The 22,738-nt window shown below is 51.8% G+C and overlaps 10 protein-coding genes and 1 non-coding gene across 11 annotated transcripts; 5 read left to right on the plus strand and 6 right to left on the minus strand.

Annotated features, from left to right (window-relative positions):
- Positions 1–15: 15 nt before the first annotated feature.
- On the plus strand, positions 16–606 carry CC77DRAFT_1008726 (hypothetical protein; the record flags this gene model as incomplete). The annotated part of the gene is made up of 1 exon (XM_018523552.1): positions 16–606. One exon carries the CDS (start codon positions 16–18, stop codon positions 604–606), a length of 591 nt encoding a protein of 196 aa, XP_018386110.1.
- A 1,161-nt stretch (positions 607–1,767) lies between these two features.
- On the minus strand, positions 1,768–4,261 carry CC77DRAFT_74722 (heat shock protein 70). The gene is made up of 3 exons (XM_018533063.1): positions 4,057–4,261; positions 2,342–4,003; positions 1,768–2,125 (listed from the first exon to the last, which is right to left on the minus strand). Exons 1-3 carry the CDS (start codon positions 4,167–4,169, stop codon positions 2,116–2,118), a joined length of 1,785 nt encoding a protein of 594 aa, XP_018386111.1. The 5' UTR covers positions 4,170–4,261; the 3' UTR covers positions 1,768–2,115.
- A 579-nt stretch (positions 4,262–4,840) lies between these two features.
- On the minus strand, positions 4,841–5,771 carry CC77DRAFT_1020358 (hypothetical protein). Its single transcript, XM_018525028.1, has one exon. The coding sequence runs from the start codon at positions 5,500–5,502 to the stop codon at positions 5,278–5,280; it is 225 nt and encodes a 74-aa protein (XP_018386112.1). The 5' UTR covers positions 5,503–5,771; the 3' UTR covers positions 4,841–5,277.
- A 491-nt stretch (positions 5,772–6,262) lies between these two features.
- CC77DRAFT_1020359 (hypothetical protein) lies at positions 6,263–8,492 on the minus strand. Its single transcript, XM_018525029.1, has 2 exons — positions 7,853–8,492; positions 6,263–7,794 (listed from the first exon to the last, which is right to left on the minus strand). The coding sequence occupies exons 1-2, from the start codon at positions 8,267–8,269 to the stop codon at positions 6,547–6,549; spliced, it is 1,665 nt and encodes a 554-aa protein (XP_018386113.1). The 5' UTR covers positions 8,270–8,492; the 3' UTR covers positions 6,263–6,546.
- Positions 8,493–8,949: 457 nt separating this feature from the next.
- Positions 8,950–9,429, minus strand: CC77DRAFT_1061267 (hypothetical protein; the record flags this gene model as incomplete). The annotated part of the gene is made up of 1 exon (XM_018528411.1): positions 8,950–9,429. One exon carries the CDS (start codon positions 9,427–9,429, stop codon positions 8,950–8,952), a length of 480 nt encoding a protein of 159 aa, XP_018386114.1.
- A 1,272-nt stretch (positions 9,430–10,701) lies between these two features.
- CC77DRAFT_1061268 (thiolase) lies at positions 10,702–12,106 on the plus strand (the record flags this gene model as incomplete). Its single annotated transcript, XM_018528412.1, has 3 exons — positions 10,702–10,857; positions 10,907–11,717; positions 11,769–12,106. 3 exons carry the CDS (start codon positions 10,702–10,704, stop codon positions 12,104–12,106), a joined length of 1,305 nt encoding a protein of 434 aa, XP_018386115.1.
- Positions 12,107–12,304: 198 nt separating this feature from the next.
- Positions 12,305–12,385, minus strand: CC77DRAFT_t44. The gene has a single exon. It is a non-coding gene; the product is annotated as a tRNA-Ser (tRNA).
- Positions 12,386–13,274: 889 nt separating this feature from the next.
- On the minus strand, positions 13,275–16,700 carry CC77DRAFT_1008731 (hypothetical protein; the record flags this gene model as incomplete). The annotated part of the gene is made up of 6 exons (XM_018523553.1): positions 13,275–13,999; positions 14,053–14,461; positions 14,554–15,070; positions 15,197–15,608; positions 15,795–16,465; positions 16,582–16,700. 6 exons carry the CDS (start codon positions 16,698–16,700, stop codon positions 13,275–13,277), a joined length of 2,853 nt encoding a protein of 950 aa, XP_018386116.1.
- Positions 16,701–18,742: 2,042 nt separating this feature from the next.
- CC77DRAFT_1008732 (hypothetical protein) lies at positions 18,743–19,461 on the plus strand (the record flags this gene model as incomplete). Its single annotated transcript, XM_018523554.1, has 2 exons — positions 18,743–18,876; positions 18,921–19,461. 2 exons carry the CDS (start codon positions 18,743–18,745, stop codon positions 19,459–19,461), a joined length of 675 nt encoding a protein of 224 aa, XP_018386117.1.
- Positions 19,462–20,004: 543 nt separating this feature from the next.
- CC77DRAFT_77949 (hypothetical protein) lies at positions 20,005–21,200 on the plus strand. The gene is made up of 2 exons (XM_018533146.1): positions 20,005–20,503; positions 20,552–21,200. The coding sequence occupies exons 1-2, from the start codon at positions 20,169–20,171 to the stop codon at positions 20,859–20,861; spliced, it is 645 nt and encodes a 214-aa protein (XP_018386118.1). The 5' UTR covers positions 20,005–20,168; the 3' UTR covers positions 20,862–21,200.
- A 130-nt stretch (positions 21,201–21,330) lies between these two features.
- CC77DRAFT_77574 (thioredoxin-like protein) lies at positions 21,331–22,554 on the plus strand. The gene is made up of 3 exons (XM_018533139.1): positions 21,331–21,669; positions 21,721–22,053; positions 22,102–22,554. The coding sequence occupies exons 1-3, from the start codon at positions 21,502–21,504 to the stop codon at positions 22,315–22,317; spliced, it is 717 nt and encodes a 238-aa protein (XP_018386119.1). The 5' UTR covers positions 21,331–21,501; the 3' UTR covers positions 22,318–22,554.
- Positions 22,555–22,738: the final 184 nt, after the last annotated feature.

Here is a 22,738-nt window from a genome sequence, read left to right on the forward strand (position 1 = left end):
TCTACACATCTCACAATGGTCTGGCCCTTCTCGAGCTCAGGCGCAGATACCTCTGCAAAGCAACAACCACAAACCATATCCACTACCTCAGCTCCCGTGCAAAAACCCAGCGATGTACCGACGCAAACCATAGAGCATCAACCTACCTCCGCCCCCAACGATCCCGACTTCTACGCCGCCCACCCACACCTCGCACCACCCTCCTTCTCCACAAACAGCACATCGTCCTCGTCAACCTCGCAAAACTCATCTGCCCCCGATGCCCCCGAGGAATTCGACCCCACCCTTCCACGCTCAATGTCCTGCCGCGCAGCCTTCGACAGCGCCTTCTACTGCTCCTCGCTGGGCGGCCACTTCAACGACATATACCGGTACGGACAACTGCGCAGTTGCTCCGACCACTGGAACGATTTTTGGTTCTGCATGCGCACCAAGAATAGTTATAGCGGCCAGGATGTCAAGGAGAGGATGATTCAGGATCGGTATCGCGAGAAGGAGGAGAGGGTAAAGAGTGGCCCGAATAGTGAGGATGTTTGGAGGAAGAGAGGGCCTGGGGAGGAGGTCAAGGGAGCATTTAGTAGGAGTGCGGAGGAGCTAGGTGCATGATAGGTCATGGCATATGCCAGAGTAGACCCTGAAGGTAGACAATGGGTTCACACATGCAGAACACTGAGACGCAAGCGCTTGGTATACGTCAACAAGGTAGTTTTGCCAGGTCGTATACCCGCTCAAGGGATAAGAATCCCTGGAGGGTACCGAATTCTTTCGGTGACGACAAGGGAAAACCTTCATGGTATTTGTCGACGAGATCACATTTTGAGGCGCAGGGAGGTTAGAGTTGTTGCGCAAGTCGCAACATGTACAATAGTCATGATACCCTCAGATAGCATAGCATCAAGCATCTATACACATTGTTGTCACTCCACCCTGAAGGTGTACGCTGACTTCTGTAGCGCCTATCTCAAACGCCAAATACCGTGTATACTTCAGGGTTTAGTTTCAAACCAAGCCACATCCTGTGGAGGTCAGATCTGAGTGGGTGTTAGCACATGAAAAGACAATCTTATGAAACTGAGCAACCCTGAGTGTCCCAAATGGGCTTTGCTCTTGATATGTCGACCGAAAGCTCTAGATGTTTCAAAGTGTTTTCCAGGACAAGTTGGACAGCTAAACCATCCGTCGTGATCTGCGCCACCTATCTGAACAATAGCTGCATGAGTATCCCCGGACAAGTGTTTTCGTTGCTCGGTTGCATTGCGAGAGTTGACTTTGCAGGTGTCGCAGTAGTGCTTGAAGGCTGCTTTGTCTGCCTGCTCACGGAGTAAGGTCTTGGGCGTCTGTTTCGCATTGTGGATGCGTATGCGAGCTTTAAATTCCGGGGATGCGTTCTTCCTGAGCTGGCGTTGATAGCGATAATCATATTGTCGATCTCGCTCACGCTGCTGCCTTTTAACCTCAGCCCTAGTTGCACTACTAGATGTGTCTTGACTATGTACACCCTCTTGGATTGGGCTGTGGCTGCATAGCCCCAGATCTGCTAAACTCCACCCTAAAGGTATACGATGACTTCTGTGTCACCTATTTCAAACACAAGAACACTCTGTATACCTTCAGGGTTTAGTCTCAGATTAAGATATGAGATCTGCTAAGATTCACCCTAAAGGTATACGTAGACTTCTGTATTAGCTACCTTTAACATAAAAACACCCCGTATACCTTTAGAGCTTGGTTTCAGGTTAAGATATAAGATCTGCTAAACTCTATCCTGAAGGTATACACTGACTTCTGTATCACTTACTTCAAACACAAAAACACACTGTATACCTTTAGGGTTTGGTTTTAAGTCAAGACATATCGTGAACACCTTCCAAGTTGCACCTTTCTATCTGTCCTTTCAAACATCACAAAACAAGTCAAGACCAAGTATTTGAAGTATTCTCTCAATTCTCTACACAGGATATAGAACTATCCCACTATTAGAGTACATGCTGACACCACCTAACTTTTCCTCCCAATCGTTGATCGTTATTCATCCGATGCATAAGAAGAAACCATGAAACTGGCTCAATTAATTGGCCGTGAAACTCCGTGAACTACCACCCATGGAAAAGAAGTCTATGCTTGAAGATGCACAAGGAAAGGAAGACAAGAGACTGCAGTGAAGCGATCCGCTTAGTCGACCTCCTCGACGGTTGGGCCGTCATCACCGCCGGCACCACCTGGGGCGCCACCGGGCATGCCGCCACCGGGCATACCGCCGGGCATGCCACCCTCACCACCAGCTCCGTAGAACTTCATCATGATGGGGTTGGCAACACCCTCAAGCTCCTTCTGCTGAGACTCGTACTCGTCCTTGGTGGCGGTCTGGTTGTCGTCCAACCACTGGACGGTCTTGTCAATCTCGGCAGTGAGCTTCTGCTTGTCGCCAGCATCAAGCTTCTCGTCGACCTTGGAGTCGGAGAGAGTGTTGCGGAGCGAGTAAGCGTAGGACTCGAGAGCGTTCTTAGCAGAGATACGGGCAGCCTCTGCCTCGTCCTCAGCCTTGTACTTCTCGGCCTCAGCCAACATGCGCTCGATCTCCTCCTTGGAGAGACGGCCCTTGTCGTTGGTGATGACAATCTTGTTGGTCTTTCCGGTACCCTTCTCGAGGGCGGAGACGTTGATGATACCGTTGGCGTCAACATCGAAGGTGACCTCGATCTGGGGAACACCACGAGGAGCAGGTGGGATACCGGTAAGCTCGAACTTTCCGAGCAGGTTGTTGTCCTTGGTGCGAGCACGCTCACCCTCGTAGACCTGGATAAGCACACCGGGCTGGTTGTCGCTGAAGGTGGAGAAGACCTCGGACTTCTTGGTGGGGATGGTGGTGTTGCGCTTGATGAGAGCAGTCATGACACCACCAGCGGTCTCGATACCGATGGAAAGCGGCGCGACGTCGAGAAGCAGGATCTCGGAGGTAGACTTGGAGGATGTGTCACCAGACAGGATAGCAGCCTGGACGGCGGCACCGTAGGCGACAGCCTCATCGGGGTTGATGGACTTGTTGGGCTCCTTGCCGTTGAAGAAGTCGGAGACCATCTTCTGGACCTTGGGGATACGGGTGGATCCACCGACCAAGACAATCTCGTGGACGGAGGACTTGTCGATCTTAGCATCGCGGAGGACACGCTCGACGGGCTCCATGGTGGAGCGGAAGAGGTCCTGGCAGAGCTCTTCGAAACGAGCACGGGTGATGCTGGTGTAGAAGTCGATACCCTCGTACAGGGAGTCGATCTCGATGGAGGTCTGAGCGGAAGAGGACAGAGTGCGCTTGGCCCTCTCGCAAGCGGTTCGGAGACGACGGAGAGCACGAGCGTTGGAGGTCAAGTCCTTCTTGTGCTTACGCTTGAACTCGTTGGTGAAGTGGTTGACGAGACGGTTGTCGAAGTCCTCACCACCCAAGTGAGTGTCACCGGCAGTGGACTTGACCTCGAAGATACCCTCCTCGATGGTCAAGAGGGAGACATCGAAGGTACCACCACCCAAGTCGAAGATAAGGACGTTGCGCTCACCCTCGGTCTTCTTGTCAAGACCGTAGGCGATGGCAGCGGCAGTAGGCTCGTTGATGATACGGAGGACGTTGAGGCCGGCAATGAGACCAGCATCCTTGGTAGCCTGACGTTGCGAGTCGTTGAAGTATGCGGGAACAGTGACGACAGCGTTGTTAACGGTGCCACCGAGGTAGGACTCGGCAGTTTCCCTCATCTTGGTCAAGACCATAGATGAGATCTCCTCGGGTGTGAATGTCTTCTCCTCGCCCTTGAACTCGACCTGGATAACTGGCTTGCCGCCCTTGTCGATGACCTTGAAGGGGAAGTGCTTCATGTCGGCCTGGACCTCAGCGTCGGCGAACTTGCGACCGATGAGGCGCTTTGCGTCGAAGACGGTGTTGACGGGGTTCATGGCGACTTGGTTCTTTGCGGAGTCACCAATGAGACGCTCGGTGTCAGTGAAGGCAACGAACCTGGATACGTTAGTACATGATCTTTGTTGCAGGTAGGCAGTTGTGCGACTTACGAAGGTGTTGTCCGGTTACCCTGGTCGTTGGCGATAATCTCAATGCGGTCATCACGGAAGATACCTACGCAAGAGTAGGTAGTTCCAAGATCGATACCAATCGCGGGTGCCATGATGTCGATGTGTATGTGTGGTGGGGTATCAAAGGTAAAGAAAAGTTCGTAATATGCTCACAAGTCGGTGACTTATAAAGGTGAGGCTTTCGCGGTGTAGTGTGGTTTGATGTGTGTAGTGGAAGAAGAAACAGTCCCAAGGCGCGGGCAGACGAAGTTTTTGTATCGCTGGATGCGTGGTGTTTCTACAGAATTCCAGCGCCTTCGACGTGCCAAGCAACCAACCAGAACCTTCCCGCAAGCTCGCGCAAGCTCTGCGACCCACTAGAAACAGCTGCCTTGCACGCTTTCCGGGGGCAAATACCTAGTTTCTTGTCACTAGGGATCCACAGTGCGCCGATTGTACCGCCTGCGTGTTGGTACCAACGCCTTTTTGCTTGAATGTTCTTGCCTCTTCTTTCGCCGCCACAAAGGGCGCTGGTCGATGGGAGCCTATGACGGAACCCTCCCCCCACCAACATCTGAAAACGGTGACATAAGCGAATGCCCCGCCATGAGCGGGTCCATATGTCATGCCGCCCATGGCAACGACGGGTAGTTTCAAGTAGCTTCCAGATGTCCAGGATTTTTTCAACAATTGCGATCAGCGGACAGAGCCCAACGGTTGAGTCGTCGCAACACCTTCGTCATTACCGTCCTGCGTTTGCTCTGCTCGAGGTGTCCAAAGTATACTCTGAAGGTATACACTACTTGTTGTTTTGTGACGTGTTCATGTCAAACATACCGAATACCTTCAGGGTACAATTTGGGTGCAACTTAGAGGTTGAGTTTCTTTGGACTGTGCCAGTTTCTTTGGACTGTGCCTAGAGGTAAGACCTAGCCAGAAGTATACATCGCTTCCTACATCCCCAACGAACACTGCCAACCCCAGTGAATACCATTTGGGTAGGGTATCTCTGAACTTCCTCGAAGAATCCAGGCCTATGTAGTAGCCACCACCAGAAAATTTCTTAACATTCCATGGTAGATTTTTGTGCTTCCAATAGGAACGTGTACGGTAGAGTACGCCCCCCTTGAATGCAGTACCAGAGCCGATGTATATCCGAGGCGATGCACCATCCATTTCCAGAATGACGACGTAGATGCCCCAGACATTGCGAGGTATATGCTAGGGCAAACTCCTAAAGAAGGCGACGGTAGGAGGAGATGGTGATCGGAGCTGAGCCCATATTCCAGGAGCAAAGCGAACGCGAGAAAGAAAGTATATGGCGGTGAGAACATCCATGGTAGCGAAGGTGAGCCGAAAGTGAGGGTTGATCCAGGAATCATGGATGAGAGTAGACCAGATGCAAGACAAGATGAAAGTGGCGATGCTCGTGTAGACCAGCTCCATGAAAGGCTTTTGTCCAGGTGTACTTGATGGTGGTGGACTGAGGATGCAGATCAGATCCAGGTGGATGGGGAGGATGTCCAGGTTTTATCCCAAACATCCTCCCAAACATCTTGACCGGGAAGTAGGCATTCGTGGTGGTTGAGGAAGTGGTTGGGGTGGTTGTTGATGAAGGCACCATCATAGGAAAGGAAAATAAAAGAAAGAATGTTGGCTACACCCACCTCTTTTGTGTTTGCGCCTTCTATATGCCATGAAAAGGCTTGTCCAGGTGTGCTCGATGGTGAGCTGAGAGATGCAGATGGATGGGGCGGATGCCCAAGTGTCTACCCCAGGCATCCGGCCTCAGACCATCATGGCGGCGAAGGTGAGTGCTCCAGAGCGGAAGGTACTCTAGGTATTCATGGTTGGCTTATAGGATGGAGCTCGGGATGAACACGGTGAGGTTCGTTCTCCGAAGATACATAAAAGGTGGTGATGTGCGGGTTGGGTGTGCCTGATTCCGGATGCAGGGCAGCAGGATGCAGGTGGATGATAGATAGTGAGTTTTACACCAGGCTTCTGAGGTCAGACCATCTTGGCGAGCGTGAGTATTCCAGAGAGGAAGTCGCGGTGGATGTGCAAGGCGGTGTTGTATCTGAGAGGGAACAACCAAAATGTAAGGGAAGAAGATATCTAGCGAAGGCAACATGATATAGCTATGGGTTTCATCAAGTTGTACTTTGGTTAACAAAACTCACACTGACTTGTTCGTCGTCACTAACAGAGTCCAATACGTTGATTATATTCGTATCCTGATGTACTATAATACAGACATGGTAGAACCAACTGAGCCAATCCTGGTATGCTTCAAAGAAGCGTCGTACATAGACAACTCCCCCTGGAATGTCTATGTGAGCAGAAAGAGATAACAACGCAAGTCGATAAGAGGAGTGCGCCATACATGCACCGCACCAAAACGCCAATAATGGGTATATAAACCGTAATCGCGAAACCTAAGACAGATTGTGGAAGCGAACAAGGACGTCAGAGTATACGGCGGGCCTTCTAAGCACGTCCCCTGCCGCGTCCCCTTCCGCTACCACTCGCTGTCCGTGTCATCGCAACACCGCCACCGTGGCCACCAACAGCCAGCGAATCTCTGTCGCCGTAACGTCCCAGCGGTGTGTTTCCACCAGCGTCTGACCACCCCGCCATGCTGCTCTGCGCGCTCATCGGAACACCACCTAAGCTTGCGCCCACCTCTAAATGAGGCGCTGTACTCCTAAGAGCGCTCGTCATCTCGTGGACTGGCTCCGAGAAGTTAGGTGGCTGGACTTGGTAGTCGCGCGCTTTGACGGGGTTGCATGCGGCTTGCAGGAGCTTTTCGTTGATATCGTCGTCTGGCGGTGCTTCCCTAAGCATCAGCTTCAGATCTTGCTCGATGTCGTGTGCGCCAAGGGGAGGTGGTGGCGGTGCTGAGGCGTTAATCTTCTGGAAGATCTTGGCATCCAGAACGAATGGCGGGTTGTAGATGAATGGGGGTATTTGTCCGCTGACGATGGCTGCCGTGGGGTTCAGTGCTGAGCGTGTGGCGCCGCGGGTAGCGTGAGGGTTCGACGAGTGTTGGCGCATCATATCCGTCGCGCCGGGCACGTCGTCAGAATCTTGGTCCTGATCCATGGCGTCGCCGTTTTCGGAAGCGTGGTCGCCGTTTGTGCCATTGGTGTTGCCGTTTGTTGTGGCTTCCTGCGGTGCAGCCTCTGTGTTCTTCATCTTGGCGAAAAAGTGGGAGGCGGCCATGGTGGCTTGGTTCATAGCCATGTTGAGCTCCTTCTCGCTGAACAAGCGTTCGAGGGAGTATGCAGACGACTCGAACTGGGCATTGATGGTGCGCGCTTTGGCTTCGCGGAAGGGTGAGCCGATGCCCATCTCGGTAGGGCGACCAGAAGGACCTGGGGAATCGTTGTCCTGGTCTTCGTACAGCTTGCGCTTTCGCTTGTGCTCGGTAGCAGCAGCCATATCCTCGGCGTCGCCAAATTTGTGTCCTGTTCTCCTAGTCTTCCGAGGGGCTTGTGGACCACCAGGGCTTGCAGGATGCCCTATGCTGAATTGATTGGGGTGGAGGAGCATCGCATTGCTGTCGGATAGGTCGAGTTGCTCCTTCTCTCGCTTCAGTCGGTTTGTCCGTTGTTGTATGCTTGCGACGAGTCGTTCGCGGATGGTGGCAGCGAGCAGCTTGTGCTCTTCTTCGGCGATTTGGACTTTGTAGTAGTGCGAGTTTTCGATCTCGTTCTTCGTGTTCTCGTGCTTGTTCTAATTGGCATGGGCGGTTAGCGTCTCATCTCAGTACAGCAGAAGCCGTGGGACTCACCCAGAGCATTGTCAGGTTGTAGTCGCGCTCTTCCATCGCATCATTGACGGCATCTACAAATCGCGAATAGTGTTTTCCACATTGCGCAATGTAATCGGTACCGGCGCTTGGTGCGGTAGGTACGTTGTTCCCCATGATTTGCGAGATGAGCTCTGTGGCCTCTTCGCCGCCGTCTTCGAGCGGCTGGTTCGCATATGGATCCGCCTTCATAATCAGGTTGATGTCGGCTTGTAGCGCGGCAAGCTGGGCTCTGTAATGGCTGTCCCTATTGTCGGAGAATGTGGCCATCATCTCCGCAAGCTTCTCGGCGAGCATGTTGCGTCGTTTGTCGCGCTTCGAAGGTTGAGGTTGGGGGGATGTCGCGGAATGACCTAGCGGAAAGTTGTCCGCCGGCGACGGACTGCCATTGCGGACCATGGCGATAGGTGAGACCCTCGGGGGGTGCTGGAGGTGTCGACTGTTTGAGACAGGGTCGTCACAGGGCTGCGCGAGTATTCGGGTCCGCTTGGTTCGCTGTAGGGAAGTCTAGAGTTACTAAACAGTATGACGCTAGGAGCGCAGGAAACAAGCATGCACGTTCAACGAAAGCAGTGCAAATCGAAACGATGCGGCAGGCGGGATGTGGTTTGCGAGAGTGAAGGGTCGGCTATCGAGCATTAGCATCACTTGCTGCATTACAAATGGGGTCTAGCGTGAAAGAAATGCGCTAGCACACCTCTGAACCGTTCGCCGACATGGAACCATCCAAGCTGAACACCACCCCATGTGACCAAGTTTGCATGATCATTTTACGCGTCAGAAGGCTGGAGCAATAGCTTTCTCAAGTTGATATGGATTAGGATTTTGCGAAAACTATCTGGAAAGACTGACGTTAGGACAGCTTGCGTACCTCGCATACAAGAACAGCCAATTGCTACAACTAATCTAGTTGAATTACATATTGCGATACGCGAAGCTCAAAACAACAATGTGCCATCTTCTGACCTGATTAGCCCTTCCCCGACCATCACTAGACTTTTCTTTCCCTAAACGATTGCATTCTCTCTGGTCCGTCACGTCCACCGTAGACGTTCTTGCTAGCCATTTGGCATCGCCACCTAGGCCTTGAAGCGTCGCTTGAAGTCATCGCACAACTCGAGCGTCAAGTTTGCCTCGCCCTTGGGGTAGGACGCGACGTTCTCTGGCCTGTGGTCACCGATCCAGACAATCTCCTGCACAGGCAAACCATCGGTGTTGTGGATGCGGACCTTTTCGTCCACAAAGGCGAGACCGACTGCACTGCTCAAGCTGTACCACAGCCCTCCTCCATAAGAGTACTGCATATTCAAGATTGGTTTGCTGGTGCCGAAGGCATCCTCTGAAGTGACTACCTGGATGTTGACGCCCGTGCCGTCTTCTGCGAGTTTCTGTTTTTCCGACCACGTGTCGCCCGGCTGGATCTTCTGCAGCTCGCTTCTTGTGGTCTGGACAGACGATACCCACACAGGGTAGTGACACTTGTTGTTGACAATAGAGTAGGCTGCGAAAGCTGTGTTGGCTGTCAAGGCGAGACTCCCGATGAGGGTTGGGATATGCATCTTAGCGGTAGAGATCTTGCGATCAAGTTGGAATTTAGTGAAAGAAGTGGGTATGTCTGCTGACTTTGATGAAGCTTACTTGAACTGTAGGAGCCTGGTTCAGTTCATGCCGCGCTCTTGACCTACTCTTATATCTGGCGAAGACGTCCCGGTAATCCGCTTGTGCTTCTTACCAGTTGTGTGCTCGAAACTTGAGCCAAAGCTAGGAGCCTTTGGTGTCTGTACAATGTTACTATCCAAAGTCATGCGTCTGTGTTCGATCCAGGCCATGACAGCAAGCCATAAACCTGCGACTATCCGAAAGATTCCACATTGGATGTGAGGAATGACGCGCTCGTCAAGATCGGAGGGCCCAAAAGCGGCAAGGCAAGGTAGGACATCACTCATTTGGCGTGGTACTACAGACAGCATGCTCAAACAATCTTAGTCCTACGATGGCGCTGCAGGTACAATCGTGTATATATCCGTGCTTACAGGGCGGCGTTTTCTGAGGACGAATAAAAAAATTGACGGATGGTACAGAAGTGACAAGATGTCTTTGAAGCAGTAATCGCCGACATGAAAATGTGACTAACGGAAGCAGACCGGTGAGCAGAAGAGAATTGCGCGTCGATACTGTTGTGGTGAGAAAATATCACAAAACGTGAGACGGGTGCCCTACGACAGTCCTGTCAACTGTCATGTGCGGGTGATTGTGCTCAATCAACGACTTTCTTGTACTATTACCACGAGCTCAGCTTCTTCGGAATGGCAGACGGGTCCTGTATCACAGCTGAGCCTCAATATGCGCAACGTGCAGAGAGGGCCAAACTGCATGGCCGTCGTGATGACGCGTGATAATGATTGACAGCAGACATGTGACACGTTCGATGAGGTGAGGAATGTGTTTGCGGTGGACAATGCACGAGAACAGATTCAACGAGGATAACTTCGTCGCATGTAAGGAGACGCGAGATGCGCGTTGAAAATTCAGAGCCAGCGTGACATAAAAATGGCTTGGAAGTAACTCTTGATGTCGTTCTAACATCGAATGAAAGCGGAAGGAGATGGGCTAAAGGGAACAACTAAGCCGGGCGGTGCCGTGTGCTGCCGAACCTCGGCATACATGTTGGATCCTGGTTCCTCCACATTCCGCCCGCATTTGGCTTGCCCGCGGAAGTGCTGCCGCCATGTAGTTCTCACGCTTCGACTTGTTACAGTCCCTTTCTCCCGAGGTCCGTGTTCACCGTGTTCTGAGTATACTTTGAACATTGTCAGTAACATCATTCAGCCATGTCTTCCTCCGCTCTCCGCACATCCATGAGAATGGCCTCACGGCCGCAACAACGGCTGGCTAGCATCCAAAGACAGTTCAGCAGCTCTGCGCCGCAAAGGAAAGAGATACGGGATGCATACATTATAAGCGCGAGCCGAACACCCACCGCAGTGGTCAGTAATATGGTATTCCAAGCTACCTCAGCTACTCACTAAGTCATAGTTCAATGGCAACTTCACAACAGTATCCGCGACCCAACTCGGCGCCACAGCCATTAAGTCCGCCCTCGAAAAGTCAAAAGTCCCAATCTCCTCCATAGATGCCGTCTACATGGGCAACGTCCTCTCCGGAGGCGTCGGACAAGCACCAGCGCGGCAAGCAGCCATCTTCGCTGGGCTGCCCACCAACATCGAAGCCACCACGATCAACAAAGTATGCGCATCGGGTCTGAAGGCAGTAAACATCGCCGCCTCGACTATCGAGCTCGGGCAAGCGGAAGCACAGGTCGCTGGAGGAATGGAGAACATGACACGAGTTCCATACTATATGAACAGGGCCAGCCAGCAACCAGCATTCGGCCACCAGAAGCTGCAGGACGGCTTGATCGCTGACGGACTGTGGGATGTCTACAACCAGATCCACATGGGCAACTGTGCAGAGAACACGGCAAAGAAGTACGAAGTTTCAAGACAGGACCAGGATGACTACGCCATCGAGACATATAAGCGCGCACAGCAAGCATACAAGGACGGACTCTTCAAAGATGAAATTGTGCCAGTCACTGTCAAATCGAGGAAGGGCGAGACTATCATCTCCGAGGATGAGCAGTACAACAAGCTGAAGCTGGACAAGGTCTCCACGCTGAAACCAGCTTTCGAAAAGGGACCAGATGGCACAGTCACAGCGGCGAACAGCTCGCCCCTCAGTGATGGCGCTTCAGCATTGATACTCGGAAGCAAGGAAATCGCACAGCAATACGGCAAGGACAGCCGTGTACTGGCAAAGGTCGTCACCTACGCCGATGCTGCCGTTGGTATGTACTCACAGACTCTTGTGCTCATCCACTCTCACTGACTCTACTTAGACCCCATTGACTTTCCCGTCGCCCCCGCTTCCTGCGTTGAGAAACTCCTGAAGCAATCCGGTCTCTCAAAGAACGACATCGCTATCTGGGAGTTCAACGAGGCCTTCGCTGCCGTTATCAAGGCCAATGCCAAGATCCTTGGTCTCGGCACGGACAATGTGAACCCAAGAGGTGGTGCTATTGCTCTGGGTCACGCCCTGGGTAGCTCCGGAAGCAGGATCCTGGTTACACTACTACATCAGCTGAAGGTTGGACAGTATGGTGCAGCTGTCATCTGCAACGGAGGTGGCGCATCATCAGGTATCATCGTTCAAAGAGTCAGCGCGGATCAACTGTAGGTCAGGGTAAGAAAGATGGTATGTATACCAAATCAAAAAAAAGTTAGTGAATGATACCAAAGGGATGCGTGTTCCCAAACTTGTGGTGTCACGATCCAGGCATCCCACGTGGCCTCCGAACCAAAGTGTATCGTACAGCCCTAACCAAACAGCAATGGCTCACAGTCAACAGCACAGCAGATAGATAGGCAAAAAAGACGACATTGGCCAGATTCGAACTGACGCTCCCTAAGGAACAAGATTTCAAGTCTTGCGCGATAACCACTCCGCCACAATGCCTAGGATGTTGATATATTCGCCACTCGAACAACACGTGTTATGTAGTCAAGACTGGTCATAAGTGAGCAAGGCTTGCAAATCACACCGCATTTTAGGAACAACAAAGATCTGAAGCAACGTGTTTCCTTCGTGTTGTGGAGCACAAAGGTGGAGTATGCGGTGTGTTTACGGCTACGTACAGGACAGTGATGGGTAGGTGCGTGGTTGTGGAACGACAAACAAGAAGTTACGCGAGTAGAAGCAGATGACAGCATAGGACGCGGGGTGATACGCTGCAAGACATGATACATGAGATAACGACTACTCGATTCATCTTACTAAAGTGAGGGTCGAACGACTGGAAGACGAGAAGCGGTCATGCGTGGGCAAGATGGGCCATTTCAGGCTGAGAAGTCATGCAATGGAATTCAATGATATGAAAAAATGGTGAACATCTTTGCTACAACACTTTACTTTGGTACGGTGTACCTTGAGCCTAATCGTGGAGGCCTTGGTAGCATGCAAGGTCTTATTTTGTGACAACAAGGTAAGGCGAGGGCCTTTAACATACTGTATCGCACTACCACATGGAACTATTTCGCTCTACTCCAAGCATAACTGTAAAAGCCTTCGTCGCACGTAAGGCTTCGAATAGTTAGTAAAAGGCGCAATAAGTATTTTTGAAGTGCACTTTCACTATGGTATATTGAATGGTCGGGCAACAACATCAAGTCTAGGTGTGAAGCCATTAATGTCATGTTGATTCATAGAGCATGGACCCGAGAAGCGGAGAAACCTTTTACCCCAGATGTACGCCTACTACGTTAACGCTGGGTATAAGCGACCGGCGTTCTAAATAAGAAACGAAAAAGCACTGTTACAAGCGAAGATCGAAAGACCCCCCTCTGCCTCATGCTTGATTCAGATTCATATCCAAATCCATGTCCAAGTCCATAGCAAAATCCATATCATCCCAAGGCATCGACGCAGCACCCTCCACCGCCGACATGCTGACCCCGGTAGTAGCAATTGAAATAGCAGAGTTATAGTCTGCACTACTCGTCGGGTTCTGCAAATCCTCGGGTAACTGATCCCAGGACGGGAATTGGAAATCGTCGACGGTAGACTCACCAGCAGTCGGGCAGTCAAGGATAGGATGTGCGGCTGCGCTGGTTGTGAATGGCGCCATATGCGCGTTCGTTTCGTCAAGCCAGTACCTCCTCTTCGGCGACCCGGCAGTTTTCGTAGCGAACCCAATCTCGCCATGTTCGCCGAAGCAGGGACCTGCGCTACCTGCTGCTGTGCATGCGAGTTCTGAGATGGGCTCGTATACACCCAGGAGGTTGTCTGTACTGGCGGCCGTTGTAATGGGGGCGTACGAGGCTGGTGAGGTGGGCGATCCACTTAGCCCCGGTATACTGTAGGGTGTTTCGTGACCTGAGGAGAGGTTTCGTGCATGTCCTTGAATGAAGTTGGTAGAGCCGGACAGCGCGAATTCGTAGGAGATGGCACGCATCGGGTCGTCCTGGGCCATGGAGGTGCAACGGAAAACATTGTTCGCATCGAAGCTTGGGTCCACAGCAGAGCCGTAGTTGATACCGAGATCTTCAAAAATCTCGTGATTTCCATTAATATCTGGTTTGATGTTAGACATAGCATGACAGGCGTATATAATCTCAAACACTCACTCTGTACTGGGGCTTGGGCGTCGATCCCGTGGGCCTTTTTAAACAGGTTCAACCACTCAGGGTTGTCGGCAGAGGTCTGGTTCCATGGATCGTCATCATCATACAGGATACGACGTGATTCCTTCTGTAGCATCTCGTCGGTCAAGGTTCCTGCTCCATGCTTGTCGATATACTCTCGTGCGAAGCGTCCCAGTTGCAATGTAAGGATCTCCCAGCAAGTTGCATTGGGGTTGTTGGTTGGCGACTCTGAAGAGGAGTAATCTTTGGGTGTTGTCAAGACGATAGGCCCGATTGTTGAAGGATCACTTCCGGTCTGGTATGCGGCGGATATATTGTTCGTCGCGGTGTTGATATCAAAGTTGGGCAGAAGATACTCAAGATCTCTGTTCTCCACCGATAGGTTGAGTTGCTGTTGGAAGATTAGCAAAGTAGACTTCAGCGAAGATCTGCGTGGAGTTTGACCTCACTGTGGGTCCGCATGTTCGCTACGGTAGTACGTACCTTGAGGCTGGTGGTGTTGCTGGCGGAGAAGGGAAACGGAGATTTGCTCTCGTTAGCAATAAGATACGGCGGCATAGCATTGGTCACATGGATGGCGACATGAGGGTCTAGGCCTCTGCATCCCTTCCAGTTCTTCATGCTTGCGCCATTTCGGAACTCCTTTGCCAAATGGGCGGTACGATCTTCCCACTTGTCAAAGTTCATACCGCAGAAACCGCAACGGGATTTGATGTATTGGGCTTCGGACTTCCATGTATCCATACTCGCGATCATCTTGCAACCATGCATGAGTCGCAGATGTTGTCGAAGATGGTCTTTCCGGTAGAAGGTTCGAGACTCTGGGCCTTTCTCGTAGCAAGCCGAGTGGTTGTGCGTCGCCAAATGGTCCTTACTGGGATCTAGCTCGTCACAGTAAACACATCTGGACTTTCCGGTAGCCTTGTCGGCGACAACCTCTCCAATTGGTGCACATAACCACTTCTCCAGGGACAAGTGAAGGCTTTTCTCGTGACGGGACCTTTGATACATTAGCATTTGACATTGCAAGTATGTGAAGCCGCTGAGATATTTGAGGTATCATGACCTTGCAGATCGAGGGCTGTGCAACTCTGCTTCCTCACACGAGGCGGGAGGCTGTACGTACCAGTCATACTTGGACTTGAAGGCATCAGTGCAGAACGTGCACTGGAAGATACGTTGACCCTCATCAGGACTAGCCTTCGCTGCTCGGGTAGGGAGACGGCGACGCCTCCGCCTCTCCTTTGACTTCAGACTGTTCAAGGAGCCTAGAGAGTGCCGTGATCCATGCGAGTAAGCTGAGTTGCGAGATCCAAGAGAGCCGGAAGACATTTGCGTGAGACCAGTCTCCAAAGACGAGATAGACGGTGCTCTAAATACTGAGAAGCTTCCAGTGCTGTTGTTAGAGCCATCTCTACGGTAGCTACTACTCAGACTGGCAGATTCTGGTGGGTCAAAGGTTTCAACAGCGTGGGCAATAGCTTCCAGTGGCGCCGGTTCGTTCTCAGGGGGAGAGTGTTTCCATCGTTCAAAAGGATCTGTCGCGAGTTAACCCAAAACTTCCGTTTGTTGGAGCGCTGGCACTTGAAATGATGCGCCAGTATCTGGGATTCTGTGCTCAACGTCTGGACGCTTTTCACCTACTCGGAAAGTCATAAACTTTCCGGTGGATGTCGACGCCAGAGTTTTATGAGAGCGAGTGAACCCAGACTCGGTGTACGTACTCAAAGTTTCCCAGGTCTTGCCTGCTGGGATATTGATAGCCTCTGTCGAAGGTCGAAGGCTCGGCGATGCGCTTCGCTTGGGTCGATTCTTCTGCCTTCGCCGTGTGTTGGCCATCCAGTTAGAGATTTGGTTGAGCGACAGGCCGGTCTGCTGCTTCAGATCCTCCTTTTCTTCGTCGGTAGGATAAGGATGATCGATATGCATCAGCATCCAATCTTTCAGTACTTTGACAGCGGCTCGAGGAAAGCGAGCACCTGCGGCACCCTTCTTAAGACCTTCGTCATCCTCTTTCCCATCTTCGATTGGGCCAAGATGACCCAGCGATCGCATCTGCTTCTTGCCCGTAAGTCCACCAAAGTGTCGCGTATCGTTCTCGGCCACGACATCTAAGGTGTCTAGTGCAGTCCTCTGCCGCATACCTGGCATCCTCTCGGGGTTGCTGAAGCTGCATGGTCGGAACAAAGCGTTGCATGGGGAGCATCCGGTTTGCTTTGAGCCATCGGAGTTATAGACGAAACACTCCAGTGATCTCGATCGACAGTATTCGCATGGATGAGCAGGCTTCTGGTATCGTGGAAGCCAGCTGCTAAAGTCTGTGTTGAAGTCTGTACTCGTAGGTTGAGCACTGTTGGATTGCTCCAGAGCTCCAGAGTCGTCATCTGATGGAACGCTAGTACATGTTAGAACTATACTAAGGCGAGTTGGCAAGTATGAGCCACGATCCTTGCCAACCCGCAACAAGCAAGTTTCAAGTCGAGGTTGTACGACGATGCTCGGCAAACTCACCTTTGTTGTAGCAAGGTTCCTGATACGCTGTGATCGGTTTCTTGTGACACATTGGGCATGCTTGCTTCCCCGAAATCGACAAAGTCTGCCATATCGAAGGCTGCACTAGGAGTAGCCATGATGGCGGACCACGATCTCACAAGCAAGACCAGATCGTATTGGTCGGTGTCAATGATTTTCGGAGGATTAAAAGACAAGTGCGCGCCCTCTGTACGGATTAGACGATAAGGCGCAAGATGTCGTTGCGGGATGATGGATCCTAAGTACGACTGCTGGTTCAGACTCACACCTTAGGCCATACCCAAGAAAGCACTGCACACTTCCTACAGCCGCTAAACCGCATTCTGCAGGATGTCGAGTTGAAGGGCGCAGTCCGTGCGTTCGCAGAATACAGATTAGCCAGTCTTGCGTTTAGAGCGGGCTAGTCATCCGATAGAGAACGCGCTCGTAACGCTGAGTCAGTAGCATGCATCGCAGTGATGATTTTAGATGTTGAGGTTGGGGGTGACAGTTGCTTGCGATGCATGTATAGTGTATTTCGACACGAATATATACTTGACATGTTCCGTTTCGATTGCATTTCGACCTTGCCAACTTCTAGGGGTGCAGGAGCTGAAAATTACAGATGCGAATCTTACGGGGCTATTGAACCCCAGCCCCAGCAAACCGGAGCTGACAAACCCCACATCGGTTCTGCGCGAAGCACGATCCTGGCGGAAGTCATCCTCTGACGCTTGTGGCAGCTTTGCGATTGGTTCCAAAGGGTCTAGAAGATAGCAGACCTTCGGGGAAATGCATGCTGCAATGGGGAGCCCGCTGGGAAAGCGTTGCAAAACATGCGAAATCGGCAAGCGTAACCACTGGATATGGAAGTCTGCAAGGCGTGCAGCTAGCGGTCAGGAAGATACCGTTCATCGGAGGGTCGTAAGAGTCGGCGAAGAATTGACATTCGGGAGCCGAACAAATAGGGTCTTCGGGGCGATTAGCTCCGCACCCAACCAGCAATCGCGTGTAGCTGCTATGTTGGGAAGCGCGGTGGACATGAGCTATACATATAGTACTTGCTGCGAAGCTGAAACGCGTGTATTTGTTCTTTTCACATGTTGAAGACGCTAGCTGTAGCAATGGTGACAAGTGACGTCAGGGAATCTACCATGTCAAGAACGCGCCCGCGGACGCAACAGCTGTCTAAGTTCACCAGAGACCACCATGCGGACTCGGAACTATCTCCAGGCGCTCTTCTTCCTTTGAATCACACCGGATGTTTCGGACTGCTACCTTGCGATAGAAATGGATGTCTTCGTAAGCTTCGTCTTTTCCATGGCTTGACCGCCCAACAGAACCCTTCGGCGAGAGACTGAGACGCGACATATCAACCATGAGCGAACATTTACTGGAAACACGCCCGAAAGCTGCAAGAACACTTGTTTTTGTAGACAGCGCTGCTCAATGTACACCCGCTTAGAATGGTCAACCATGCCCAAGTGGATACATGAGGTATAGAAGACGTCAAATGGATCTGTCACACGTTGCGTCCCAAGTGACACTGAGATGTATACCGCTGATGCGTCCTTTGTATGATGGATCTGGACTCGAAGCACTCTTGCGCTGGACCCAATCGGACATATCGATATAGAGGGGTCGGACAAGGCTGGAAGCGAGGCGGGGTAACGTGTTGTAAAGATCGAATACTAACATGTGTCACGCAGGCTCATGATCAAAGTAGTTTCTTTTGACCATAAGACGGTGAAGCATAGTAGTTGACATATCACTAGCTTCCGATCGAGCCTACCGACTGTCAGATGTAAATAACCTTGGCATAGCGCGAGGTTGGGTGTCGAGCGGATCTTAGCGATTCTGCCAACTCATAACGCATCCGCAAGTCTGTTCCATACATCAATCCGTCCATAAGCCGCACGAAACTAGCCAGTCCCAGTCACGGGCCTCCACAGTGCTCGTCATGTAACATGTCACTTGTCACCGCCTGTGCCTGACTACCCAAGCGCGAGCATCCGTCTTGGGCTTGTATTAAACCGACGATACTCCACATCGAAGCCTCACTCTGCCTGCATAGCGAGTCTTGAGGCAGCTTCCCAACCGTGCCTGTCCCACTCTGGACCGACGATGATTAGCACTGGCTCTCCAAGCCTTCACCCTCGAAATGGATGCATCTCCAAACTGTGCCATCTGCAATGCGCCGCCGTATCCTGAATGCTCCTGCGAGTCGGAGCGGCTGCAAATCGCTGTCAAGCAGGCCGAACAGCGTGCCATGGACGAGAGGCTGGCCGAGATACGGTATGGGGAAGATGCGCTCTTTACGATAAATGCTGACTGTCTAGGGACTGGGTAATCAACCATGCTCGCCAGCACATCCTCAACGCATTCGAAAGATTGACCTCGATACGCAAGCAAGCGCATTCGTCATACCTAGCCTCCCTCCCAAACTACGAAGTCTACATGCGATACTCGGGCCATCCCCCACTTCACCCAATGTATATATCGACGCTGCAAACACAGATTGCAGAAGCGCATGCAGAACTCAAGCGCGGTATTGATGCCGACTGGCGCGCATCCGTACTGCGATACCCAGAAGTCCTCGACTATTTCTATAGCCTTGTCGACCTCAGACTACCGGACGATCGCTCTCGAGAAGTCGTTGAGCCGCCATTCGCCGCGGCAGGCTACGCGGATATAGGATATCGGGTCAAAGAGAAAAAGAAAAAGCGGCGGGACCGAGCGGAGAGAGAGGGATCAGTACCGCAGCAGCCTCAGATGCATATGGCACTCAGAGTGATGCGTGGACAGATGCCTCCTGTACCAACCCCACCGATTCATCATAACGGGGCCTATCCTCGACCGCCAGAATCTTACGATTTCTGACTGGGCCAAGATTGTGTACCCGATGCCCTTATCATAAGATCTAATCACAACCGCCCACACGTACGAAGGACTATAAAGGAGGTCGTCTCTCATGAGGTATACCCTAAAGGTGTACACAAACTTCCTCATTACGGCTTCGACACGAAAGCAACTGCGTGCCCCTTAGGGATATCTTACAATTGAGCAAGACGAGCTCTTTCCTTTATTACCAGCCATCGAATGGCTTACGAAGCAACGACGCATTGTTGGATAGTATCCACAAACTATAGCATGTACTGGCGCTTCTTTTGTTGGTCTCGTTTTCTGGGTATGCGACTACTATAAGCGCATAAATGAAATTACGCATAGCGAGGTGTATTCGTCCAAAGGGGTTTCATTTCACTGAGTAACATAACTATCTGCCCTCAGCAGCGAATTCAACTTCATAGATGACTTCAATACAATCAGAGATGAAGAGTTCCTCGTGCGCACGTCGCGTTGGGTGAAGAAGATGCCTAAGGCTCCACTGAGTCCGTGCACATATGGCTTGGAAAGTCGAAGCTTGAGCTTGTAGAAAACGCAAGACACAACATCAGCAAGTTTTATCACCCGAGCTTCACCCAGCGCCACGCGACTACGTCGAGGTCCCCCGCGACTTATATAATTCCAAACAATTAGACCATACCTGGACGCGATCGCGAAGCGCGTACTCGATACATTCGCCCATCATGAGCGGAAAGGCAGGCGCATATGGAACAAAAGGCGGCGGCGACACAGACTTCAGGAAAACATGGGACCGAGACGAGATGGCGCAAAGGGCGAAGGATAGGGAGGCAAAGGACCGCGAGGAAGGGAAAGAGCGATATGAAGCGAAACTGGCTGGCAAGACATACAGACGGAGGGCGTCTACGCCCGACGATCTGAAGCAGACCGAGGCCAGGTCAGAGCGCATAGATTGGAGCAAGATGATTGGAAAGCAGACCCTCACATCGGCAGCGGCAGCCGTTGGCAAGAGGGGACGCGGTGCGGGCGCATACTGTCAAGCCTGTGACCTTACATTCAAGTATGTATCCATCGTCACAAGTCGCTAGACTACACTAACCGCTACCAGGGATAACATTCAGTACGTCGAACATTTGAATAGCAAGCAGCATCTGGTCGCGACGGGCCAGTCGGGCGAAGTACACCGCGCTACAGTCCAGGAAGTACGCGATCGCCTACGATATCTCAAGCGAAAACGAGACGAGGACAAGTTTATGGAGGTGACGGACCTGGATGCGAGACTGGCCATGTCTAAGGAGCAGATGGAAAAGGATGCCGAGGAGAAGAGGCGGCTGCGCAATGAGAAGCGCCGGGCGAAGAAGAAGACAGACGCCAATGCCATGGAGTGGAAGGTCGAAGGCGACGGCATTATCCGCTGAATGGTGGGTGACATTGAGCAGGCCCATACTGCACAATATGGTCTCGGCGGGACAAAATAACCCTGGGCTATCGCACGTTGGCCGACGGACGGACGAGCACATGGCGGTCTTCTTCAGGCCTGCATCTGGCTGCTATCTCTGGACGTCGAGTCTTTCGTCGTCCGAGGCTCGGATTCCGAGCTTACGAGAAGGAGCATGCACATTCCCCATGGGAAGGGCGAACACCGCCACGCATTTTCTGCTTTCTACAGGCTTCCTGTACAGCTCATCATCGAGCTTCAGCGTTGTCAAATGCTAGAGTTCCTACACAAAGCATCTGAGCTCACATGGAATGGGAATACGGGCGAAAAGCTCCGGGGATTAGGCGCGCAACTTCCACGGGACGCGGACCACTTACCCCACATGTCGGCATCCCCCAGCATACTGGTGTAATGCATCCGCACGCTGATTTCTAAGCTCAACGCCGAGTTACGAGCTTCGACATAGCATCATAAATAAACGCGATTTGTCTCAGGTCGCATTATACTCCTGTCCAGCTAAGCTTTGTACCCAGCATCCGTCTCTGTCTTGTCGTAGTTCCTATATTCTCAGCCGCATAACCTAGCGCTGACATCACCTTTCCCATTCTACATTGCCCATCATGGTTCAACTCAACGGAAACACGCCCAAGATCACTTTATACACCAACCATCGCTGCCCTTGGGCGCATCGTGCACACATTGTGCTAAAGGAGTTGGGCCTTCCTTACGAGGAAGTCATCATTGACTTGGGCAAGCCGCGAGAGCCATGGTATCTTGAAATCAACCCTGTACGTTCAGCCTCTTGTTCAACCGTCGAAGCAGCATTAACGCTCTAAAAGCGCGGTCTTGTTCCTGCGATTGATTTCAACGGTGAGATCATCACAGAATCTGGCGTCGTTGCAACGTTCTTGGCCGATGCGTACCCTTCGCACGTCCTCCCCGCAGCAGGGTCCCCAGATGCTGCCTTGACCAGGGCAAGAATCAACTTCTTCGTTGACACTTGGTTTAGCAAGGCGGGCAGCTACTTCTACAAGATTTTGATGGCGGGTTCTGAAGATGAGAAGGCGAAGTTGAGCCAGGAATTTGTGGACGTTGTAGGCAAGGAGATCGAACCGCTCTTGAAAGACGCGAAGCCATTCTTTGGTGGAAGTCAGAAGGTCACGTTGGCTGAGGTACATTGTTGTGTCATCTTGACCACGAGCGAAGCTGACATACTGCAGGCACTGACAGCACCATTCATCATCCGAACATATGCCATGGCCAAGAACGAACTCCTCCCAAAGTCTATCACATCCGGCCTTGACGCACTGCCCAACTTCTCGAAATGGGCCGCCGAAGTCGTCAAGCAGGACAGTGTGACGTACATCTGGGACGAGGAGGCAGTCATCGATGGCACACGAAAAAGGATTGAGAGCCAGAAGGCAGCTTCCAAGTGAGCTCTCACTGTATCACTACAATACGGCATGCGATGACCATGACAAGGTTGTAATTCGCTCACCAGGATACATCTATCTACCTATCTACACTTTTGAGTACAATATGTGCCAGGCCGCTTAGCACTGGGTGTGCAAAGTTGCTGATCTTATGCGATGGTTTTTCTTCCGAGTGGATATCATAAACGCTAACATGAAGTAATGCCAAACAGCGACACCGAAGCGCCTATAGTGCGCCTTTGTACACATGAAAGAAACAAGCCAGACCAAATGCATGTTGCTTAACGAGTGTGCAGACGATGAGTTCTAGAAAATCAAAGTACTAGTGGAAGTTCAGAGGTGGAATCCATGGGGTTGGAGCACGAAGCCTAGGGGACAAAAAGGGCTAGGAGACGTCATCGGCTGACGGAAAAGGAAAGGACCA

Source organism: Alternaria alternata (assembly GCF_001642055.1).
Source record: "Alternaria alternata strain SRC1lrK2f unplaced genomic scaffold CC77scaffold_10, whole genome shotgun sequence".
Classification (NCBI taxonomy): domain Eukaryota; kingdom Fungi; phylum Ascomycota; class Dothideomycetes; order Pleosporales; family Pleosporaceae; genus Alternaria; species Alternaria alternata.

Excerpts from the sequence above, each read along its gene's own strand:
- CC77DRAFT_74722 (XM_018533063.1), bottom strand. The coding sequence starts at position 4,169 with ATGGCACCCGCGATTGGTATCGATCTTGGAACTACCTACTCTTGCGTA. Across the intron at positions 4,004-4,056 it reads GGTAACCGGACAACACCTTC|GTTCGTTGCCTTCACTGACA; the intron begins GTAAGTCGCACA and ends TAACGTATCCAG.
- CC77DRAFT_1020358 (XM_018525028.1), bottom strand. The coding sequence starts at position 5,502 with ATGGAGCTGGTCTACACGAGCATCGCCACTTTCATCTTGTCTTGCATC.
- CC77DRAFT_1020359 (XM_018525029.1), bottom strand. The coding sequence starts at position 8,269 with ATGGTCCGCAATGGCAGTCCGTCGCCGGCGGACAACTTTCCGCTAGGT. Across the intron at positions 7,795-7,852 it reads ACAACCTGACAATGCTCTGG|AACAAGCACGAGAACACGAA; the intron begins GTGAGTCCCACG and ends CATGCCAATTAG.
- CC77DRAFT_77949 (XM_018533146.1), top strand. The coding sequence starts at position 20,169 with ATGAGCGGAAAGGCAGGCGCATATGGAACAAAAGGCGGCGGCGACACA. Across the intron at positions 20,504-20,551 it reads GCCTGTGACCTTACATTCAA|GGATAACATTCAGTACGTCG; the intron begins GTATGTATCCAT and ends AACCGCTACCAG.
- CC77DRAFT_77574 (XM_018533139.1), top strand. The coding sequence starts at position 21,502 with ATGGTTCAACTCAACGGAAACACGCCCAAGATCACTTTATACACCAAC. Across the intron at positions 21,670-21,720 it reads GGTATCTTGAAATCAACCCT|CGCGGTCTTGTTCCTGCGAT; the intron begins GTACGTTCAGCC and ends ACGCTCTAAAAG. Across the intron at positions 22,054-22,101 it reads AGAAGGTCACGTTGGCTGAG|GCACTGACAGCACCATTCAT; the intron begins GTACATTGTTGT and ends GACATACTGCAG.